Below are 22,195 nucleotides of genomic sequence, written 5' to 3'. Positions count from 1 at the left end.
AACTCTGCAGATGCATGACCAGTATATATATGTGTGTGTGTGTGCATGTGTGTGTGTTTGTGTGGATGGAAAAGCTAAACGTTATGCACTTCACATAAACCTTAACAGACAGGCTGCTAATGTGAACTTCCACTTCTGTCATGATACTGATACCCTGAATACTGTGTGGTTATTATTGGACAGCATGGAGAGAAGATTTTGTCAGGAATTCCCCTTCTCTGCGTGTGTGCTCTTGCAGTTTTATCTTTGTGAGGGTCAAATGGAGCTGTAGACTTTTTTAGAAAGTCAGGATTGAGGGTAAAGGGCTAGGGGATGTTTTCAATAAGGGTCCTCATAAGTATAGAAGGTGGTGGTAAATTGTATCAGTCTTTCTACTATAATAAAGACATATGAGAAAGGTTGGAACAGGGGCTACAAACCAATGTCAGTAAATTATGGACCATTAGATGCACTATGCTATTATGTGTCCTTCTGACCTCTACTAACACACACAATGTGCGACTCCTGTTCAGATATTTTTAAGTTTCCCCCAACTTCCAATGTTATCCTATCATTAAATTATTATTATTATGGGTTTTAGGAGATTTTTTAGAAATACAAAAACACTGGGTTTCAGTATCAACAGAATATTAACACAGTGTACTGACTCCAAACTGTATTTGTTCCAGCAAAAATGGAAAGAGGACACCATTTGCTGGTCATGGCTGTGAGTTACATCAAGCTGAATATGGCTTGTCTTCAGCATTTGAACAGTAATCCAACGGTTTGTTAATTATTTTTATTTCAAATAATTGAATGTCAAACGATGTCTGTATATAGTTATATGATCATATATTAGGTTGTATTGCTTGTGTTCAAATATTTCTTTCATACAGTTGCTCTAAATCAAGGCAGACTGCTTCTTGCAGAGGTGCTTTTTTTATAACCAGTAACCAATCTTTACTTATTTTCTTCTACTTTTCTGTAATCAGACTATAGAATAATTTTATGTTGATGTATTTGACTGTACATGTCATGCATCTTGTTGCTTTTAGTCAGAGTAAGTCACAGTGGCTGGAAAAAGTTTTAGCAGCTGCAAAGTATACAAGTAATCAATAGGAAGGAACTGCAGCAATGATGCAACACTACTAAGGTAAAAGATTTAAGCAACACTCCTGTGTCAACACAGCATGTATCATCAAAACTGCATTAAGAGTCTTACAGTATGTATAAATTTTGCTACATGACCAAGGTAAAGTGCAAATAGAGAAGGAACACAGGTGTGTGAGTGGAACATGACGTGTTCCCTACTTTTTCTTAGCAGTGTTACCCTGACTGGAGCTGGGGAGGAAATTTCACAAACAGGGGAGACAGAAAGAAGATATGTCGAGGTTGAGTGGAGTGATGGACAGGCTGCTGCAGGGAAGAGAGACCTATGTGGTAAAAACAAAGGCTGATGGCGTGGACCATGATCTGGAGGCTGCTCTGTTAGTAGCTGCCTATCAATCTGAAATGTGTAGCAGCATGGGAGAATTGAGGCAGGCTGCAGCATTCCTGATGGGGTGAAAAAGCCACAACAAACTTCTTAATACACTTTTTTCACACCAAAAAAAAGAAAGTAAAGCAGAGACAATAGCTGCAATAGTTAGAGGACATTTATTTTGAAGACTGTAAAATGATGGACTGCATTAGTTGTTGTTAACCAGTTTTTAGCTGTTGATATAAACCCATTCTAGACACCCTTAATATGCCAAGAATTGTTTCATAGCCACCAGAGACCAAAGATACAAATGATTAAGTTATCAAACAGTTTTTTTCCTTCCTGAGAATCTTATCTGGAATGCAAATGAATAAAAAATAATAAATTAAAACTGGCAAAAAAGGAAACACTGAACACAAACCAGGACAATGAAAAGGTACAGACAATGGATATAAGGATGGTAGAGTGAAATGTGTAGATGACAGTTACATGTTAGCTTATGGTTACTGTTCTCTGGCTGGTTTTTACATGAGTGATGAAAAACATGCACTCTGAATAGCTGCTGGAGAATTAGAAATTAGTGTTAGCTGGCATTGGTAACACTTCACACTTACATGATAATATTTTTGAATGGGAAAACAAACCCTTAAACAGTAACGTAATCCTACGTGAAATTGAAGGCAAATCAGTATCCAGTTTTGTGACCAAATCCCTCATTTTGCTGCAGAATTTCAGGACAAGTCACCTCAGAGAAAGTGCAGTATAATACAGTTTTGTAATGCATCGCAGTAGAAACATTGGTATTTGGCAAACTCAATCTTTTCAACTTTGGATTAAACAAATGACGCTCCATGAATGCTTTTTTTAGTGTTTGACTCTAAACCCAGCCTATATTCTCAACAAATGACCTTATCCAAACAATCAATCTATGCTAAAATACACCGCTGGTTTGGTCAAACTCAATCGTTCATGCACACACAGTTGGAATTCTCTGAATTCATAATTGAGTGCTTACCGTTTAACCCTCATTTATACCTAATAATATCTTACAAATTAAACAAAATGTTATAAATCAATATTATAACAACTGACTTGACTACGTCACAACTCCACCAGCTGTGCACAGAGGTTCCTGTCAGTTAATGGAACTCTTAGTGAGGTTTGGCACTTACAACAGTCCTAAACAACTAATATACAAAAAAGGGTTTTGGTACTTTTTTTTAATTTATGGATACCATTTCCCATTCCAGCTTTTAGGACATTGACCCTTTCATAAAGTATGAACCTCTTACTTGGGCAATGTCTCTGAAATCCTCTCCTACAGTAAACACCCCAGCGACCAACATTTAGAATATTTCCAAACACATTTAGCTATCCACATCTTGTGCTAATCTCTCCTGGAGATTAAAGCAATGATGGATTTTTTTTTACAGAAACAAACCTAAAGACAAGCTCAAATTAAGCAAAACTCGAGTCACGCAAAAGTGAGCTGAAAACATGATTTCCCATTGTCTTTAGTCAATTTTTAAATAGAGCCTTTTGTCCTTCCAATAACTCAACTCCTATAGTCCTCAGTGCTGAGACTGTCATGATAGGAGTCTATTGCAGATGGAAAACAAGAGCCCGTACAAACATGAGCGTCAGGATCCGCACACCCCTGAACACACCTCACTTTGAGGAATGCTGAAAGACGGGGAACGCTCCCCTTTGCCCTCAGGCTGCCTCCAGCTATCTCCAGCCTTCTAGCCAATCAGCTTTTTTGGCTATATCCACTGTTCATCAAACAGCTTAGGAATGGACCAGCCAGCTGTTGGCATCCTCCAGGTCTGTGTCTAGCTCCTCATCTTCATCCAGGGGCTCTGGGGTCCGGAGGGCCAGCTCTCGAAGAAAAGCAGGTGAGTAGGCGGTGGGTTGGGAGACAGACTTCAGGCCAATTTTTTTCTTCATGAGGTGGAATTGGTCACGGATGAAGTTGTAGAACTCATACTCGTAGCGCATTCGGTGGTACAGCACCTGTAGGGCCTCTAGAGTGGGTGTATGTTTACGTACTGTGCCTGTCATGTTCCCCATCTTCCTATAGTCTGCAGAAAGACAAAGAGGATGTCAACTTGACAGGAATACATCAGTGAATCAGGCTACAATATACACCATTTTTTTTAAGAAATATAACAGCTATCAAATGTGATCTACTAACATGCACCTACCAGGGCTCTTGTAGATGTTGAGTACTCCAGTAAAGTAATGAGGTAAGAGCCTCTCCAACAGCAGGAGAACATCCTCCAGCTCCTCCAGGATACCAACAATAAGGTAGTTCTCCAGCACATTCTGTTTGGCCCTCTCCAGAGCCCATACTCCTGGCTCCCTGGTGAAGGGAGAAGAAGAGAGTAAGAGAAGAGTAAGAGACAGAAAAACAAAGACAGTAACAGAGCAGCCTTACATGACTAGAAACAGTGTCTAAAACCAATCAAAAATCAAAATGATTTGTCATTAAACCTGAGTGTGTTGATACCTGCACTGAGGATGCTGTCCGCAGAAGTAGGGAATGATGTAGAAAACTCTGGGGTTGGAGCACTCAGGGTAATTCTCTAGAATGCACACATTGATATCCTGAAAGCAGACAAACACACAACAATCATTTTAATTTTACAGTACCCATTCCTTAATCATTTTCATTCCACTTGCAGTCAATGAAACTCAACCAGAATTGTAATGATGTTTTTTCACCACTTGAGGGGGCCCTTCACCAGCACTGCTGTGAACTCACACTCACTGATAGTCATCATCCGAACTGAAACTGCTTTGCAAAACAACATCCTGAGCAAACAGATAAGCTCTGCCTCTTCACCTCAGCAGCTCTCAGAGGCTGAGGTGTCAAGTAATAAAACATACGTTTCCTTTTTATCTATTGAGATTCTGTGTATGGATTCATGCTCACCTGAAAAAGACTTTGATGTAATATAAAGCAGAATTACTATGATCTAACTGCATAAATCAGATAGAAACGATTGTTTGCCATTATGCAGTGATCTAGCGGGGATGAACTTAAAAAATTTCAGGTCTTCTAAGTCAGAAATAAAGTGTTTCAGTCAGAGTTGCGAACTTTAAAAGACCCCTTGTGTAAATGTGGGAGCTATTAAATAATGAAAGGAAAAATACAGAGGAAAGATTAAAAACACACATGCAGGAGTGAAGCTGGCCAGCTACTAAGTGCTGTGGAACTAGCGGTCAAATCCATGTCAGGTGACGTAAGCCTTATGGATGGCAACAAGTCCAGAGCAACAAAACACACCACGAAGCATGACCCTGTCTCTCACACACACGTGCTCAAACACGTTATACGGTAGCACCAGACCACATGCATGAGACAAAAGGTGTTGACAGGCTCGTTGTATAAAAGAGTATGGGATCTAAACATGGAGGCAGAATTGAAAGTGAAATGATTGCGTCAAGACTTGCCTTTAAGATTTATACTCTGATAAGTTGGTAATGGCTGATTTAAACAGAGCAGTTTGTCAAAGCCAACACTGAGGCCAACATGCTCCATCACAGAGATTAGGTTGGGTCAGACAGGACCAGAGGCCCAGACCTTCCCAGAGGATGCAGACTGCTATTGAGGGAGAGATGTGAGGGGGCCTGCAGGTGAACACTGGGAACCAAGTGACTGAGCTGTGAAAAACACCTAACCGACAAGGGTGTTAACATGGATGAAGGCAAAAAAAATAGTGTATGAGCAGGTATGAGTGTGACTTTCAGACAGTTACACAGGTTAAAGTTACAGTTAGCCATGTTCTGCTGTATTTTTGGCTACATGTTTACATGTAGCATAGAAAGATTTTTTTTTAGTTCACAGCAAAAAGTAAAGGACAAATTGAACTAGCACATCACAAATCTGATAACTCTACAGATTGATCTTTCTCAGATTCTAACAATGCAGCCACAACAGGAAGAGAGTGAAGGCCTGCACAGAAGTCTATAAACTGGGATGACATAAATTATGCACTTGGTCGGTTATTTCTTCCTCGTAACTGAATACTGTGGTATGATTGTGTCTCTGATTCATCAAGCGGCTGTAGGGTTTGTTTGAACTTTATGACTGAACTGCACTATGTGCTGGGAACAGGACTTATTGGTGATCAGTGAAGCAAACCACTGGAAAGCTCTTCAAAGAAACCACAACAAAACCCCAGAGGAAGAAAACAGTTCAGCACTGCACCATTGTTAGAGTACGGGTCGTGTCCGGACTTGTGATAAGTTTGCCCTGCTTTTCTTTGATTCATAATTTCTAGAATCATTTGTTGTTGTTCTTGTGTTTCAAAGAATGACAGTGTCAGTACAACCATTGTTATTAATCATGAGTACGTCCCCTTGCCCTGCAGTCTACATTTTCCTATCAGTGACAAGTGTTTTCTCAATAAGATTTTGGCAGCATATTCTTTGTGAAAAACTATAACCACAGTTACATTTCACTCACGCTTGCCATGCTGATAAAATACTGGGACTGGACTCTAGACAGGTCTTTTCTACAATTAGCCTAAATGCAGCACAGCGCAAAAGCTCCCAAGAAATTCATTATGAGCTAAATTAGAAAAAAGAAGTGAGAAAACGCAAGTAAGAGCCAGAGACAAAGAAACAGAAAAAGGGGGACAGGAAGTGAAACGTGTGACGCAATTCCACGACATACATGGCTCATTGCCAGGAAGTCCCTCCTCCGCTTTGCTCCGACACTTGATACAGGACCCTCAACATTTAGGGGACCTCTGGGAATCCAGCCACAACTCATTTATATACAACTGTGCACAATCAAATATATACACACACACATGCACTCTCTTTAGAGAACCCATTAGTATTTCGAAGAGAGCTCCTGTGCGCACACTCAGGTTCATTGTTCCTATTCTCGCTGTGGATTAGGCCAACTGAGCAGTCACAGAAACTGTAGCAAAATAGACCTTAATCTCTACAAAGGCCTCCTGTTTTACTGAATGGAATGTATGCATGAATTAAATCAGTAGTAATTGATTATGTAAACCTTTCCCATGGGACAATCTGACTCTAAATTTCCATCAGGGAGCATGGGAGTGATTCACCTGGGTCAACTCAGATTAAAACTGATTTTTTTGCCACTTGAGGGCAGCGTAAACTAACTGTTGCTGACACATTTAACAGATCAACAGATCAAGGGTGAAAATATGTTAGTGTTGTGATTACAGCTTGTTACTGACACATCCGGCACATACGGAGAAACATTTACGAAATATCTGACTGAAATCTGCTAAATACTCCACCAGCTAGTCACTGTCTCTGGTGCTGAGCAGGTAGCATACAGTTGGTTTTTGTATACAGGCAGCGTGAAAGATGCTAAAAAGCTCTGTAGAGCTGAGAAACTGTGACATCTATCACATACAATCATGGGACCATTTTTAATAAAAAATATTAATTACAGCTGATTTGAACTAATAATACTTAGCATTTGTTTTACTTTAACTTTTTAGCATGCCAGATTATGCCTGGCAATACAGAAACTGTCATGTAAATTGACAATCACAGAGATCTATACATAATGACACAAAGATACTTTTCAACATCTTAAAAAGCCACTTACATAACACCTGATAGACGTGACAAGTAAACTTCATGTCTCGGTTTCACCTTAGGCAATCAACCCTGTGACAGATACACCACCTTACAGTTTCTAGTGTCAAGGCATGCCAGGGCATGATGGATGCCAGTAAAGCCTCTTTCATTATGCCATATGCCCTTCTTTGTATTTGTGTGAAAGTGTGTACATGTCATTGTAAATGTCAGACCAACTGACAGCAGATGATCCTCACTTGCCGTGGGAAACTGTCCTGATGAGATCAGTATTGCTGATGTGGGAGAACTAGTCTTGTGCTTTTCGGGTTCAGCAGACATTTTGCATGTGTTTGCATGCATACTTACAGGTGTGTGAACACAAGCATATGTACACACTGTAGGCCTACTTTGTGGTAGGGCTGCCTGATTAATCACTCTCTATTGCTCCCATTATATTCCTCATTTTCCACAAAATCAATCTGACCTGGCTTTTTTAAAACCCACTTCATTCTAAATTTAAGATAATAATTTAACTTAAATAACAGTCCATGCATGTGCTCAATCCCATGTGTGTGTACGTTCAAGTGTCCAGTGCATGCCCTGGTATAGTGTAGTGTATGTGTGTGTAAAAAGGGGTGTGGGGACTGACGGAAAATCCAAGCCAACCACAGGAATGTCTCAGTAACACGTGCATCAGGTTCCCTCAGCCCCGGCTAGCAAACTGACAGTGTTCTTTCATTGACACCTCTCATATAGACCCAGCATAGGGCAGGCAGGGCTAATGCACACCAGGCAGGGGATATATCCAAGACTAGTCTGAACCCCGAGTGTTGACATAGCAGTGAATTCACGCTGACACACATACAGATATTTGAAAGGCTATACTTGTGAGGACATTCATCCCCTGGCCTCAAATCTGAACCTAAACTCTCTACAAAAACACACCAAAGCTTTATATTAAGCCTTATTTTGGATATCAACATTGAATCAAATTGTTATTGAGAATCAGTACTGCAGTGTCATTGTTTTTGTCAGGTGGAGCTCCATTAGTCCTCTCCAACCCCCCCCCCCCCCCACTATATAAAATTAGACAGCTGCTCCAACTAAATCAAGGAGCTGAATCTAGGCTCTGCCCATAACCAGCCACTGGCTTTAAATCTTAATCCTTGACCCTAATCTTAATCTTAGTTTTACCTAAAACATCAAATCCTTTCTTAACAAATAATATGTATAGCTATTACACATCAGCCTGTGTCTGTCTGTGACTCTGTTGATTCCTAAACTCCTACCTGGGCCTGTAATTGGATTTTCAGTGAGGTTCAGCACATTTTGTGGTGTGTATAGCTGCAGTCTTCAGCATTATACAGGTGCTAGTGTGGCATATGCTTGCAGCATATATAGATATGATTTAGCTCAAAACCTTGAGGTGTTTTTGCTGAATTGTTAAGGTAGGTTGTTGTTGCTAATGAGCGCAGTCAGTAAAAAGGACAACCAACAACAGCAATGTAAAGCAGTAAGAGAAGAAAGCAAAGCAAAGCGAAACAAGAACAGAAAATATTGCTTGCTCTATGCCAATACAGTAATATATATGCAGGGAGTATCCCTCTAAATCTCACTTCTATACATTTCCAGAGAGTGACTCAAGTTGAATACAAAGAAATGGGGAAGAGGTCAATATTAAGAATACACTTTAGTGACTCAAGGCAAAACATCACATGCTGTATTCTAATAAAGTTGCTCCAAAGAAGTGGGCACCAACAAAATGTCATCCCTTTGGAAAGTTTTAGTCAGTTTTAAACCCTGCTAACCCTGACTCTTGGTTCTCATAAGTGCAGGAGTGTAAATACACACACACAGACACACACACAGGCACACACGCACATGCACACACACAGAACCAGGTAAGCCAGTCTACAGCAACATAGCCTCCACCTCCCCTTTAACTGTAGCAAGGGGCCCCCGTGGTCTGCATACTTTAATAACTCAACTCACATGGTCCAAAACTCCAGGGAAAGCAGTGCAATACTTAATTACACCCAGTCAGATTCAAGGCAGAATGACATTCACTCCTCATGTTAGCCTTTCAGTATGGCCTTCTGAGCTCTCAGGGTCCCTGACAGTATGGAGGAATAACTAGCAGTGTACCTGTGTTTGTGCCTGGATATTGATGTGCCATAAAATCTTGAACAAGTATTGATATAATCATTGTTTCCACCTACTTTTATGGCCAAAATATGTTGTTTTTGCCGACCTACTCCCCTGATGCCAAATGTAGCTGTTTGTCTTCCTTACGGGGAGTTCCAACCTCACATCAGACCCATAACTTCACTGCTAACTATGCTGCAGTGTATGCCATTAAGTAGCTCCTCCACAGTGTAAAACTCACACAGAGATTAAAAAGTGGCAACTTGAAAATTAAAGTAAGACTCCAAATGGCATGTACTGCACTGTAAAGTATGACATGCATTGCCTTTAGTATGGTGCTACGGGGTAAACACCCCTCTAAGGCAGATGTAGGATGCAGAGTTCCTGATGTGGTTATACTAAATCAAGTCTCTAATTGGAGTCATAATCAGATTTAAATATTGGGTTAGCATCAGTCTGCAGTGGCCTTTCAATTTTCCTTCCATCCCTCCGGCACCACCACGTGTCGAACATCTTCAAAGAGAAAAGTATGTGGTTTTAATATATTTTCTATGTTGGAGAAATGCTCTGTTGCTTATGTTTTAACATTTAGGAAGTTAATGTCTCAAGATAACAACAAACAGATCTCAAACACAAGAAAACAACCATCTGGCTGACAGCTATGCTATGTAACATTAATTTAATGAAAGAAAGAATCAATCGATGCATAAATCACTAGTGATAAAAAAATGAATGTCAGTAGGATTATTTTCTTGTTACCTTATCTTTTGCAGAAGATTATCAGTGTATTATATAACATTAGTATCATTACTGTTTCTGTGTACAACACTTCTTAGCTAAAAAGCCTCTATAATTAGTATTTCAAGGTCATACCAGAATAAGAAATTAGTATATGACATTTCAGTTCATGTCTCAACTGAGCTTCAGGATATGAAACCAGCTGGCGTGGAACCAAAACAGATACAGATTTAAAGCACTGTTATTGGCAAGCCAGTGACTCATAAAATAACAGTGCAGCTCTGTCAAATACTGCAAACGCATTAGTATTTCAAACCATAAACATCCGTGGCATTGATTTAGTTAATGTCCATATGAGAGTAAATGGGCTTGTGGGCACTGGGATTGAGATGAAAGGCAGATAGAGGGGAAGACGACTAAAAGCTTCAGTATTTGTTTGACTCTTTAAATAATACAGTTATAAATTCTAAAATTAGGCATCTGGGCAGCATGGTAGCCAAATGTGGTACTCTCTCTGACGCCAGTTTAAATATAGGAGCTCTGTATTGTATTATTTGATTGTTTTATTATTATTTATTATGAAATATGAAAAACAAAATCAGATTTGATAAAAATCATGAATATAAAAATGTATGTGTATGTTGTATATGTACTATGTATACATGTACTATAATGTATTTGTCATTACTTTAAGGGACTGTTGCATAACCAAGAGCTCATTTGTGTCTTTCTCTTTACTTTCTATTACTGCTAGTATTCTCCAAGGCAGGTGCAAAGCTTTGGCCACAAAACTAAAGCTAATTAATCAACAGACCCTACAGTACGCATGACTGCACTGTGAGACTAGAGCAAAGACACAAAAGTAGTTCTCCTCAATGAAATGTGGTGCAGCTCACATTTACATCTATGTATTAAGCAATTAACAGAGGGATATCAATAGACACTTATGGCAAGTTTAAATTCCAAGACCATTAAAAATGTCAAGACACCATTAGGCTCAGTGCAAAGCTGAAAGCAACGACATCCAGACAATCTGTGTTTCAAAAATGGACATTGTATAGCAGGATTTTGAGTGAGAAATGAATCCTCAATATCAGACACACATCTATTGTCTGAAACATAAGGTCTCACCAGGTATCTCTCATCATCCTTCATCCCTGGAGTGCGGATGAGGTGGTTCTGCTCACCCCTCCAGTCACCAAAGCGACGGAAGAAGTAGTTGGAGAGGAACCGGTTGATGGGGTCCCGGATTATGTTGATATAGACAGGCTGCTCTATCCTGAACCTTACAAAGAGAAATAAAAAAGGAAGTTAAGACCTATTTTATTAGAACTGCAACTCTGGAGCAACAAACTGTTTTTATTGTATTTCCAAATGCTGTGTTTAAACATCATTGTACATTTGTGCACTACTGTACCTGGTAAAGTTGAGGAAGTGAACATGCCGTGTATAGAGGAATGGCTGAGGGATATTACTGATGTTCTTCATGAGATCCACCTGAAAAAAAACCCACACACAGTCAATTTAATGTGTCTCACATTACATTTTGAGTGTTAAACACAGTATCTTCCATAAATATGGGAAATCATCTGAGATGAGTGGAGATCTAATCCAGTGCAAGTGCATAACGTCATGGTAGAAATCAAGCAATTATTACGTTAATAGACGATAACCAAAAGCATATGCAAGCTCCTGACACTGCACAGAGACTTAAAACAGAGACCGGGTGCACCTTGCATTGCTAAAGGCTTTCTAATAAACTAAATGCAGACAAAAAAACAAACAGCATCTTCATGTACTGTTAAACAAAACCAAAAATTCCCATTCCAAATGATTTAATGTTTGAACACATAACCATTTATGAAATGCACTTTGGCTGTGTATTTATCCAACTTGATATGATTTGCAGAATCTTCCAGTACAGACTGACCTCACCACAGTTTTAACCTTCGCCTTGACTGCACAGCTTAACAAAGTAATATCATTGTTTTCTTCATCTAACAATATCCATCACCATAGATCTAGTTTCTCCTCAGTCATAAGCCAACATTTTTAAGGCAACTATTCCAAGTTTCTTATTCCTCCGCCGCTATGAAAGATTAAAAAACATCCCAAAGGCTTTCTAGGTTTCCATGAAGAGAGGCTCACAGTAGCCAAAACAAACTATCATAGTAGTGCCATATACAGTGCAGATCCCTTGCATGAGCTCTTTGACTGAAGGCCATGCAACTGAAACTTAATTCTTAGTCATTCCTTACATAAATGGCTCCATACTGGAATAATTCTGTATGTGAGATCCAGTTATCCCAGTCACGCATATAAGAAATTAGTGACTATACAAGTTATGTCTCTGCAGAACTGGAGCATATAATATGTCTAATTTCAAAATAATAAAAACACATAATAATGACCCAAAGTCATGGCTGGCTAGTCATCACCTTGGCAAGTACAGTATGGGTGGTGTTCGAGTGTAAGATTCAAGATTTATTATAATTTACTGAACATACTGTAACTTGTTTTTCCCCACTTGTTGTTGTTGAGTTACAATACATAAACCTTACAATCAAAAGTATCAACTTCCCAGCATCCTTTCGCACCATGTTGCAGGTCCCTCAACCAATGAGGAGGGGTCAGTATTGCAGAGAAAATGACTTGATCCCTCACTGGCTTCCCACCATAAACCACAAATTGTGCTAAATGAAAGACACAACCAATTCAGGGGGAACTGCTACTGTGAACTGAAACCAGATCTCCAAGGTGGTGGGTGTGTGCTTCGTCCCTGTCTGTGTGGCCATTGGTTTTAAGTGAATATGGAGATACAAAATGTAAGATTTTTGGCGAGAGGCAAGGCAGGTGATTGAAAAAGTTTAAAGGCCGAGCTATACAAGCACAAGGAAAAGTAAAAACATACTTATACTTTATTAGTTCACAAGTGGAAGTTTAAAGATGTAAGCACAAGTGAAAAATTAACAACAGCTGAACACTGCACATGGGGAATCCAATGAGTCCCTCTGCTGTCCAGACAGTAACACACAGGCCAAGGACAAAACAAAACTGGAGGTATACACGTGGACAAACAGAGGAGAAGGCTTCAACAGCAGCTGTGATTGGAAAATTACAATAGCTCTCAAATAACCCTGTCGTTCCAGAAGTTGCTGCGCTTGAAGATCCCGAATGAAAACTGTGTGTAGGATTGCCTACACAGGCACCCAGAAATGGGTTCTTCAGCCTAAAACCAGTTCAGCTTCTGCTTAGTTTCTGAAGCTGAACTGCACAGTAGCGCTTTGAGCTAAATTCTAATATCAGTATCCTAACATGCTCACAATGACAATGTTAATATGCTGATGTTTAGCAGGTATAATGTAGCAGGTACCATCTTAGTTTAACATGCTAGCATGCGAACATTTGCTTATTAGCACTGGACACAAAATCAGAAACAATGGACAAATTAGAACCAGATGATAGCACTAAATGAAAAGTCAGGGGTTCACCAAAGTTACAATTCATCTTGAGGGGTTAATATCTGTAAAAAAGAATGTATGGCAATCCATCCAATTGTAGTAAATTGAAGTATTTCAGTCAGTACCAAAGTGGTGGACTGACTAAAATTGCCATCCCTACAGTCACGCCGACAGTGATGACTAAAAAGCTCTTCCACAGTGCTGCACATCAAATGACATTCTATATATGCAGATGAATCATTGGGCCTCATGTAAGAACCTTTTCATATTCTTATCTTAAACTTCTCTTACTTTTTTTCCGCATGGTGGACTCGTACGAGTGTGCCATGTAATCTATAGATAAATGTTTAACTTCAGATTTCTGTGTAAATCACCTGCGTAAAAATGATGAATTCCACCTGTGCACAATGGAGAGTGCGTTCATGAGAATTGAAAATTTAACTAATGCCCCAATTATACCATATAAGGCTGAACGGCCTGCCCCATGTGTGAGTAAGTTCCTTTATGAAAGTGGTATAGAAGAGTAAGAAGAAGAACTTTACAAGCTTGGAGATTGAAGTCCTGCTCTCAGACATCAACAAAGGAAAGTCTATCATTTTTAACAGCGTCAGCAGTGGAAGTAAAGGACCTGCTAAAGCTAAGGAGTCAGAAAAAATAATGAGTGCTGTTAACACTGTGTCAACTTAGGGTTGTACTGTTGCTGAAATCAAGAAGTGGTTGGACATGAAAAGTGAGGCAATCAATAACAGCAATGGGAGGGGGTCAAGGGGAAGTCTCCACCATGGTGATAGACAAAAGAATACGTGCCATAATAGGTGATAGTTGCATTATCAGACATTGTAATAGAGACAGCGACCTACACCTTAATGTTAAGTAATCCCTATCAATAGCCAAATGAAGAATGATATTGTCAGGCTATATGATACATTTAGAACTATATTATATTTTAAACTGTACAGTCAAACAGGATGATGTCAATGTAAAGCCACTTAAGAACAAATATGTTTGTACCAGTGGTTCTGTAATACTTTCAGTCATCAATTAACTCCACGTTTTTGGCATTTGATGCAAGGTGGGGAATTTTTACCCCCAGATAAGACTGCCAATTAGAGAAAATCTTTCTTTTTTCTTATTTTCAGTTTGAAAGACCCTTGATGTGAGGCTCAGATGATAAAAAATAAATAAAATATGAGTGCTTCACAGGGCATCTTCAAAATACTGATGATCCATGAAAGCATTCTGTCTGAACAGACTGAATCACATTTTATATAAAAACCCCTTTCTAATAAAAAGCAACTGAGGACCTGTTCGAATGTCCTGCTCTTAACTATGTATAGGCACCTGTTACGTCATAGAAGGACTATTTGAATAGCAACGGTAATATGTATACTTGTTTATGTACACAAGGCAGTTGATCTGAGGCCCCAGTCAGATTTGGGCATCACACCCTCCCTCTCCTCTATAAACTCAGTACATTTCCACTCACTCGGCTTCCACTTTCTGTGAATCTCTCCTGCAATAAAATGTAAAATTCACGTTTAGATTTTATTAGCTCTGTAGAATTTATTTCACCACTCCGGGTTTCCTCCTGCATGCTCTGTCTCTATCATTCCTTTCAATGCTACATTTAAAAAAAAGTTTATTTTCCACAAACTGCCCCCCTTGACTCTTAGTCCAGACCAATTAGCCCAGAGCTAACCCCTGACGTCCCCTCCCCCACACTCAGGTTAATGTGCAGAGCTTGAACACATTTGGCACATTTGGTGAGTTTATGTGTGTGTGTGTTTTCTGACCCACCCCTCTGGTCTGTCTGGCCAGACCCCCTCTCATTTACCAGAGAGAGCTGCAGGGAGACAGAGGGAAAGTGGAGGACAGTTTGAGATTCCAGGCATACCTGCAACCCCACGACCCCCGCCCCCCTCCTTCCTGAGCCCCCATGGCGTCCACACAGGGCTCATCAGGGGAAACGGAGAAGAGCCAAAAACCACAGAGAGCTAGGACGGCTGCCCTGCATTCAACTAAATCCAAGTTGTTTCTATGTATCTACATTCAAAAATTAAAGAAGCCTAAATAATCAACACCTGTGGTGGAGACGAATATGGAGGTCAGACATCATAGAAAAGTACTCCAAGAACATCAGTCCAGACATAATAGCAATTATCGATACATAGTGTGTGTATTTGCTTAAAGAGTCATTATACGGTACACAGGAAGAACTTTACTTCAAAATAAATATCCTTGATTTAAAAAAAAGGCACATTTACTAAAAAAGACTGATGGCTTAAAAAAAATTTTTAGCAGCCACAAATTTATTTTTCTAGCAACCAATCCAATTCTCTGTAAGTGAGCAATGGCAAACGTAGCTATTGAGATGATACTAGGGGAATAACTATTTACAATCTGTGTTTGTACTGGGGCCAGACACTTTTTAGTGTTTGCGTATCTGTGGCTATGTGATGCAGATACATAAGGTTTGTGGCTGTAGCGCATCTGTCTGCTGGTTAATGTTTTTGGTAAGAGGAAGGAAACAGGATCCCACATGAATGCAGGCAGGCTCACAATAAAGATGCTGTCTTTCTTTTTCTGGAGGTTTTTAAGGAAGACATTTTTCTCCTGTTTGTTTCCAGGAAATGTCTTAAACCTCTCTCTCCCACTGAGCCTGTTCCCCCTATGCTGAAGGGGACAGATGGGTCACTATACGCCTCAAGTCTGCAGAAGCTCTGCAAAGTTCCAGACGAATAAGGCACCTTCACTTTTTGGCAACCCACGCATGAGGCATCAACCCTGGGCAAAATCCATTAGCAGACTACTGGGGGAGCCAGCTGGAAAATGGTCCAAAAGCAGCAGTCTCAAGCCAGAACCACAACTGATGAGACCAGCATCTCTAAACTTAGGCGACGCGCGTCTGGATCTGCATAAGTCAACACACGCAAAAGTACACATGCAAATAAAACACACAAAGATGGAGACACACTATTCAGAATCACACACAAACACAAGCACAGACACACACTCTTAAACAGACCCCCCTTGCACAGACACTGGAATGCACACACTCTTTCTGAAGAGCATTGCTTGGTTGCATTCACAGAGATGTTTTATGTCCAGAGAATTAATGAGTCTAATGGTGTTCTGCCACTTTGTGTGCAGCCAGTTTCAGGGTTTGATAAATGGATAAACAAGTAGCTGTTTCAATATTGGCTTAACATTTACATCAAATCGGTCAGTAATGGTTACATATATTTAACATCTGCTGACCATTCAACAGTGGTCAGCAGTAGCTTATTCCTAAAGGATGCTGTCAATAACGTCATGAAGGGATGTGAGTCATCACTGCAATACTCCCACACTAACACACAGTTAAGTCACCCTCTCATTCAGATGACTAAAGGAGTCATTGCACTAGTGGGAAATGTCACTACCTGTCACTGAGTATGAGGAATCTTGATTCCTCATTCTCAGGAACCAAAATATTTCTGTACTTACTGAAAATGATTTATTTTAGTCTGCAAATGTTCTTGCCCCCTTCAGGGAAAGCTAAAAGTAAGGGTCAGTTACAGCTTCACTGAAGCTTGGTGGTCATTTCAGTAGTGTAAAGTAACTCAGTACATTTACCCATGTATTTAAGTACAGGTACACATATTATACTTAAGCACTGGATTGATGGTAATTCTTCAGTACAGTTGTTAGCTGCACTCACAGGAGCCTGAACTCAAATCATCTGGTCATGGCCAGGTAAGCTATCCTGCCAAAACCTGGGGCTTGTTTTGGAACTAAAGTTTGGAGTCATGTTCGCATCAAAACACACAGTGCCCAGTAAATCCAATCCTAATGTAGTTGGAAAATCTTTTATTTACAATATTTATTTGTTTAGTTTATAAAAATAAAACATTTCAGGGGTTAGTGGAAAAAGTCATAGGAGAAAAATTATTTGTGTTTAATCACAAACAAATATGTGCCATTTAGATATGCTTTATGCACATTAGTAGTTTGCATTGGCATTCCCACTGGCACCGGCCAGCACTTCTTAGTGTCTCAGAGAGCTGTGGTTTATTAAACGAAAGCAGTTTTTTCTCTGTAAAGTCAACACTCATGTCCTCGAGATATTTCAGGAAATAATAAAAGGAGATTCCCCATTCTTCAGCGTTGTTCTTCAACTGAATAAAAGACAAACAGTGAATGAGCTCCTGCTGCTGTTATGTTCACTGTGACCACACAGATAAATACAAAATACAAATCCAGTTTTTAATCCCAAACACAGTAAGTGATACCTAATGTTTTCTGGAGGTGCTGTCCATGATCTCATGAAGATCCTGTGATATGATCGAGAGCTCCTGATACTAAACAGCTAATAAATGGACCATGTGGTGAGATTGTTAAGTCAACTATAAGAATTATACCTAATTTTAAGTTTTCCTGTGTCTGCTGTCACTTCCACAGATAGATATTTCTGCTTTTGATCAGATTAAATAACCTATGGAAATGTGAAAGAGGCTGACTGTACTGGTTTTAATCCTGAAACTGAATGTGAAACTATTTGCAATAAAAAGTGTAAAATAATCCATTTGCCTTTTACATTAACTAACCTTTACTATAAATTTGTCAATGAGCAATTAAGGTGAATCTCCTATCCAGCTCCCATCTTCTTGTACTGACTTAGGACGCTCACCCTTCACCTCCATTGAATCTTTAAATCCATCCCTTACTGCATCATCACCGGGTTTCTCTTACCTGTTCATGTTTTGTGAGGCGTGTTTTATTGTGAATGTCTGAGGAGACCAGGTTGAACTGGTGTTTCTCAGCCAGTAACCTGAGTAAGATGACCACCGTCCGACTGCCGCACTTCCCCACCCGGTTATAAACCACCTGGCTGGGGAACGGGAGCACCTGCGAACACACACACACACACAGAATTACATTGATATATAGACTACAGTGATAAATAGATTAAATTAACAGTTTTTTCGTTGTTACACTCAATTTTTTTTCACATGTATGTTAAGATGTCACTACTGTTTATGAATGTGTGTGTTGTATTTATAGCACGTATAAGAGCACCAGTGTGTAGAATAATAAATGCAAATAAACAAACCTTAAAAGGCAGTAAAGAAAAGGACACAAAGTGTGAAAAGCGATATAAAGAGGAGAAAACAAGGACAAAACAAAGGATATAAAACTCTAGCTGGATTCTCTTGATTCTTTTTTTTCGACCTTTGAACTCTGTTTCTCACATCAACTCTCCCTGGGGCTGGACTCAATTGACCCTGCAACATATTCCCTTTCAGCTACAACACACACACACACAAAGATTGTGCAGTGCAGGCATGCATGCTTTTGTTTTCTCTCCTCATATGCTTATTCCTCCACTGAACTCAATGAGTCAGAGAGAGATTCTGCTGACTTCTCTGCAAAGAGATACTGTCGCTACTTTTTGTTGTGTTTTATCACAAACACACACACCCCACACACACAAACCGTAGCATGTGCACATACACACCTCATGACTCACCAAGTAGTTCAGAACATGATTCAGAGGCCCAAATGAAGTGCATGTGAGTGTGAGTTTGAAAAACAGGCTTTTTACAGTAAATCTTTGCTTGTGTGAAGGAGGAAGTTGAGGTCATGTGTATTGAACATGAGCCTCATTTTAGCACAAGGGCAGCAAGAATGCACTAATTTGGCAATTATCGCTAAGGGCCTACATGGTTTACACAAGTGGCCCCTTAAGTATGAAGGCTATCCAAGCAAATTTACCAGTGAGAATGAGAGTGACAGAAAATGGGGGCCAGTTAAAGGAATAAAAGGAAGAATGGGAAGAGAGGAAGACAGGTCACTTAAAAGACATCTGGAAGATTTCTTTTAAAAGTGATAGAAATCTACCACAAAAAACAAAGAAGGATCAGTTCTGTGTTGCCTCGAAAACCCTCTCCCTCATCACTTCAAATAAAGCCTTCCTGTAAATCAGATGGGGGGGAAATGCGGTAGTGATAAATTCTTGTCGGCATTCCCAGTCTGGAATGATGATTGTGCTTTTCCCAGAGGGAGAGATATCTGGATATCAGACAAACTGTGTGTTTGGAAGCAAGTCAGATTGACTGAAGTAACTAGTTCATGGGATGGTTACTTATAAACAAATTGGCTAGTTTTATAGCCGGCTGAATGACTGACTGATGGACTGTTACCAGATAAATATGAGCCCTCGCCAGCTGGTTTCTCTCTCCACTGTGACACAAAATTATTATTCATCTTTAGTTAATCTCTCTGCTTTTTAGCTCTGGTGCGGCAGACGGTAGTTTCCACACCACAGAGCACAGCGTGGCCACACACACACTTGCGGATTTTGTCTTGTCTCCTCCAAAAGCAGCAGTCCCACCCAAGCACAGGCTCAGTAAAAACAGTAAGAGCCTCTCTAAGTGCCAGATCCAAGTAACAACAGGACGGAGCAGTAAAGAGTCAAGGAGAGAGAAAGAAAGAGATGAGAGAAAACTGTCTGATGACACATCACTGTATCGATCCCACTTACTGTTTGTTTTTCCCAGAATCAGAGCATTTTACCAGACACCATTAGAGATTGACCTGGTTTGACACAATATAGAATAAAGATGTGTGGGTACATTGGCCCCGGGATGAAGGAGGGTGTACTGGAAAAACCATTCTCAGGTGAAATCTGTGCTTATACAAGCTTATGCAAGTTTGTTGACAGACATGCTTCAGCTTGTGTCACTTGCTCGAACGCTGTCATCACTTACAGTAAAGCAATCCTACACGTCAGATATTGTTTTTTTTAAAAGGTTTCATGTTAACTTTTATAGATCAGAGGTTGCTAGTGTCAGAAAATAAACAGAATAATGAAGGTCAACGGCAGAAATTTCACTGGGAAAATGATTTTGAGCAAACAGGAGATGGTTCTCTTGGACAGCAGTCCAACATTCCTCAGTGTTTGCCAAGTAACTACAGACTTCTCGGCTTATCACAATAATGAGGCGGATGAAATACATGCAGTGTTTTGCAGGACACCGTTCCCTGCTGATATGATGACAAATGACTGTGTCAGACCCTGAACAGCCTGGTGTTTTTTAACACAAGAATAACATCAGAGATGCCATCAAAAGTCAAAATCTCCCGTCGGCTCTGAAAGCACTGAAAGGGCAACCTTTCAGTTTGTGCTATTGTTGTTCCCGCTCCGTAGAGCTTAGGCTTCTGATGCACGCTGTGAGAAATGTTCGCAGTGTCTGCCAGTAAGGGATTCTGTCAATAGTCGATCCACAGTGTAAAAAAAACATTACGTAACAGGGCTGTTTTCTACCATGTTTGATCTGACCGATACTACTCCCTGAGTGTCAGACTGTTGTTGTGGTATTTACAGCTGTGATGCTGGCGAGCCAATATCAAGAAGACTTTGAGGAGATGAGTAGTCCTCCACCTTTCCTCTCTCTCACGCTCTGTCTTCCACTTTCTCTACTCTTACATTCTGAGTGTCCTTTTCTTTTCTTGCACCCTGCCCACACACACCAAAACCTCCAAACACTTCATGCTGTTTTGAGACATCGGTTCAAAAAAACATACATAAATTACTGTCTCTGTCTCATGGCCTGACCACCCAATTCTACAGAGAATGAACATAATTCTGCTGGCTTCCACCTTCAATCATATAACAGCAAGTTGGAAAACATGTCCTGGTTTGCCACATATCAGGACCACTGCGCACACACTCATCCATCTTCCTGCTGCAATTCCTGGAAACCCACACCAGTACGCCACCGCTAACCTGCACTTCACTGGTTTCAGCAAGCCCTGCTCTGGGTTCATTGCTTTCTACAGTCAACTGCTTATCTCATGCTGAGTGGAGAACAGCATGTTAGAGTTTCAGTCAGGGCACTGTAGAGATCTACTTCCTGTTATTAATGATCTATCCATTCATCTCCACTCCCACCCGCAGAAGGAGGGAATGAAGGAGTCTTACTGCTTTAAGGAGCTGTGGCAGCGGAGCTTCCATCCAAGTATGTTTATGTGAATTAAGATTAATTTATTTTAAATGGCTAAGAGGAAATGGGAAACTCTGCATTTCCTCAGCACTACCACTAATGTTTTACACTTGAATGCAAGAACTTAATGTGTGTGACAAAGGAAGATTGAATTGCATTTGTTGTCTAACCAATAACCTTTCACTCCTGCACAGACATTTATTTGTGCATTAGAATATTTTTAGTCTTCCAGTTTCATTGAATATGGAAAATATTAGCCCACAACATCAACTAAAAATTGTAATGGATGGACAAGAGTATATAGAATGACACTATGATGTATCATTTAGTGCAATTAGGAAAAAAAAAAGTATATTTAGAAACACATTTTACACGTTTTACATGTGTAAAAATGTAGAGGGGACATTCTTGTCATGATTCTATACACATAAAGACTCATAACTCTATTCTAAGAGCTGTGTGGTTTTTCCATACGCTCTCATTTACGTCAAGCTTTCAACTCGATTTTTAATCTCTCCCTACATTTACCAGAACCCTCAGCCTTCTGCGTGCACATGCCGTAATGCGTTCGACCTCTGCCGAAGATAGAAGATCAATCTCAGCTACAGCAGAACGTCGACAAAGAGATAATGAGAGATGTGGTTGATGTAGTGCTTTCCACTGACATGACATTAGCATCGTCTGTCTGGGAGATGAGATGACGACAGATATGGAATCAATCAAAGTTAGCAGCTAGTGTATAATCATAGTCAGCCCCTGTCTGTGTCTACAGAGGCTGCAAAGCTACTATCAAGTTATAGAGCCAGAGTGAAAGGAGGGAGAGAAACGATATT

General features: G+C 40.0%; 1 protein-coding gene across 1 annotated transcript in view; it reads right to left on the bottom strand.

Annotated features, from left to right (window-relative positions):
- Positions 1–1,616: 1,616 nt before the first annotated feature.
- usta (uronyl 2-sulfotransferase a) overlaps positions 1,617–22,195 on the bottom strand; it is a 51,744-nt gene continuing 31,165 nt past the window's right edge. The window contains exons 3-8 of the mRNA XM_035678371.1: positions 18,109–18,264; positions 11,334–11,413; positions 11,048–11,201; positions 3,969–4,066; positions 3,664–3,821; positions 1,617–3,540 (exon numbers count right to left, since the gene is read on the bottom strand). Coding sequence (XP_035534264.1) covers positions 3,248–3,540; positions 3,664–3,821; positions 3,969–4,066; positions 11,048–11,201; positions 11,334–11,413; positions 18,109–18,264 — 939 coding nt within the window. The 3' untranslated portion in view covers positions 1,617–3,247. The remainder of the gene's footprint in view (positions 3,541–3,663; positions 3,822–3,968; positions 4,067–11,047; positions 11,202–11,333; positions 11,414–18,108; positions 18,265–22,195) is intronic.

This window comes from Morone saxatilis, unplaced genomic scaffold (genome assembly GCF_004916995.1).
Source record: "Morone saxatilis isolate NCDOM2014 unplaced genomic scaffold, NCSU_SB_2.0 Contig7, whole genome shotgun sequence".
NCBI classification, from domain to species: domain Eukaryota; kingdom Metazoa; phylum Chordata; class Actinopteri; family Moronidae; genus Morone; species Morone saxatilis.
This window is presented reverse-complemented; position numbering and strand designations above follow the sequence as displayed.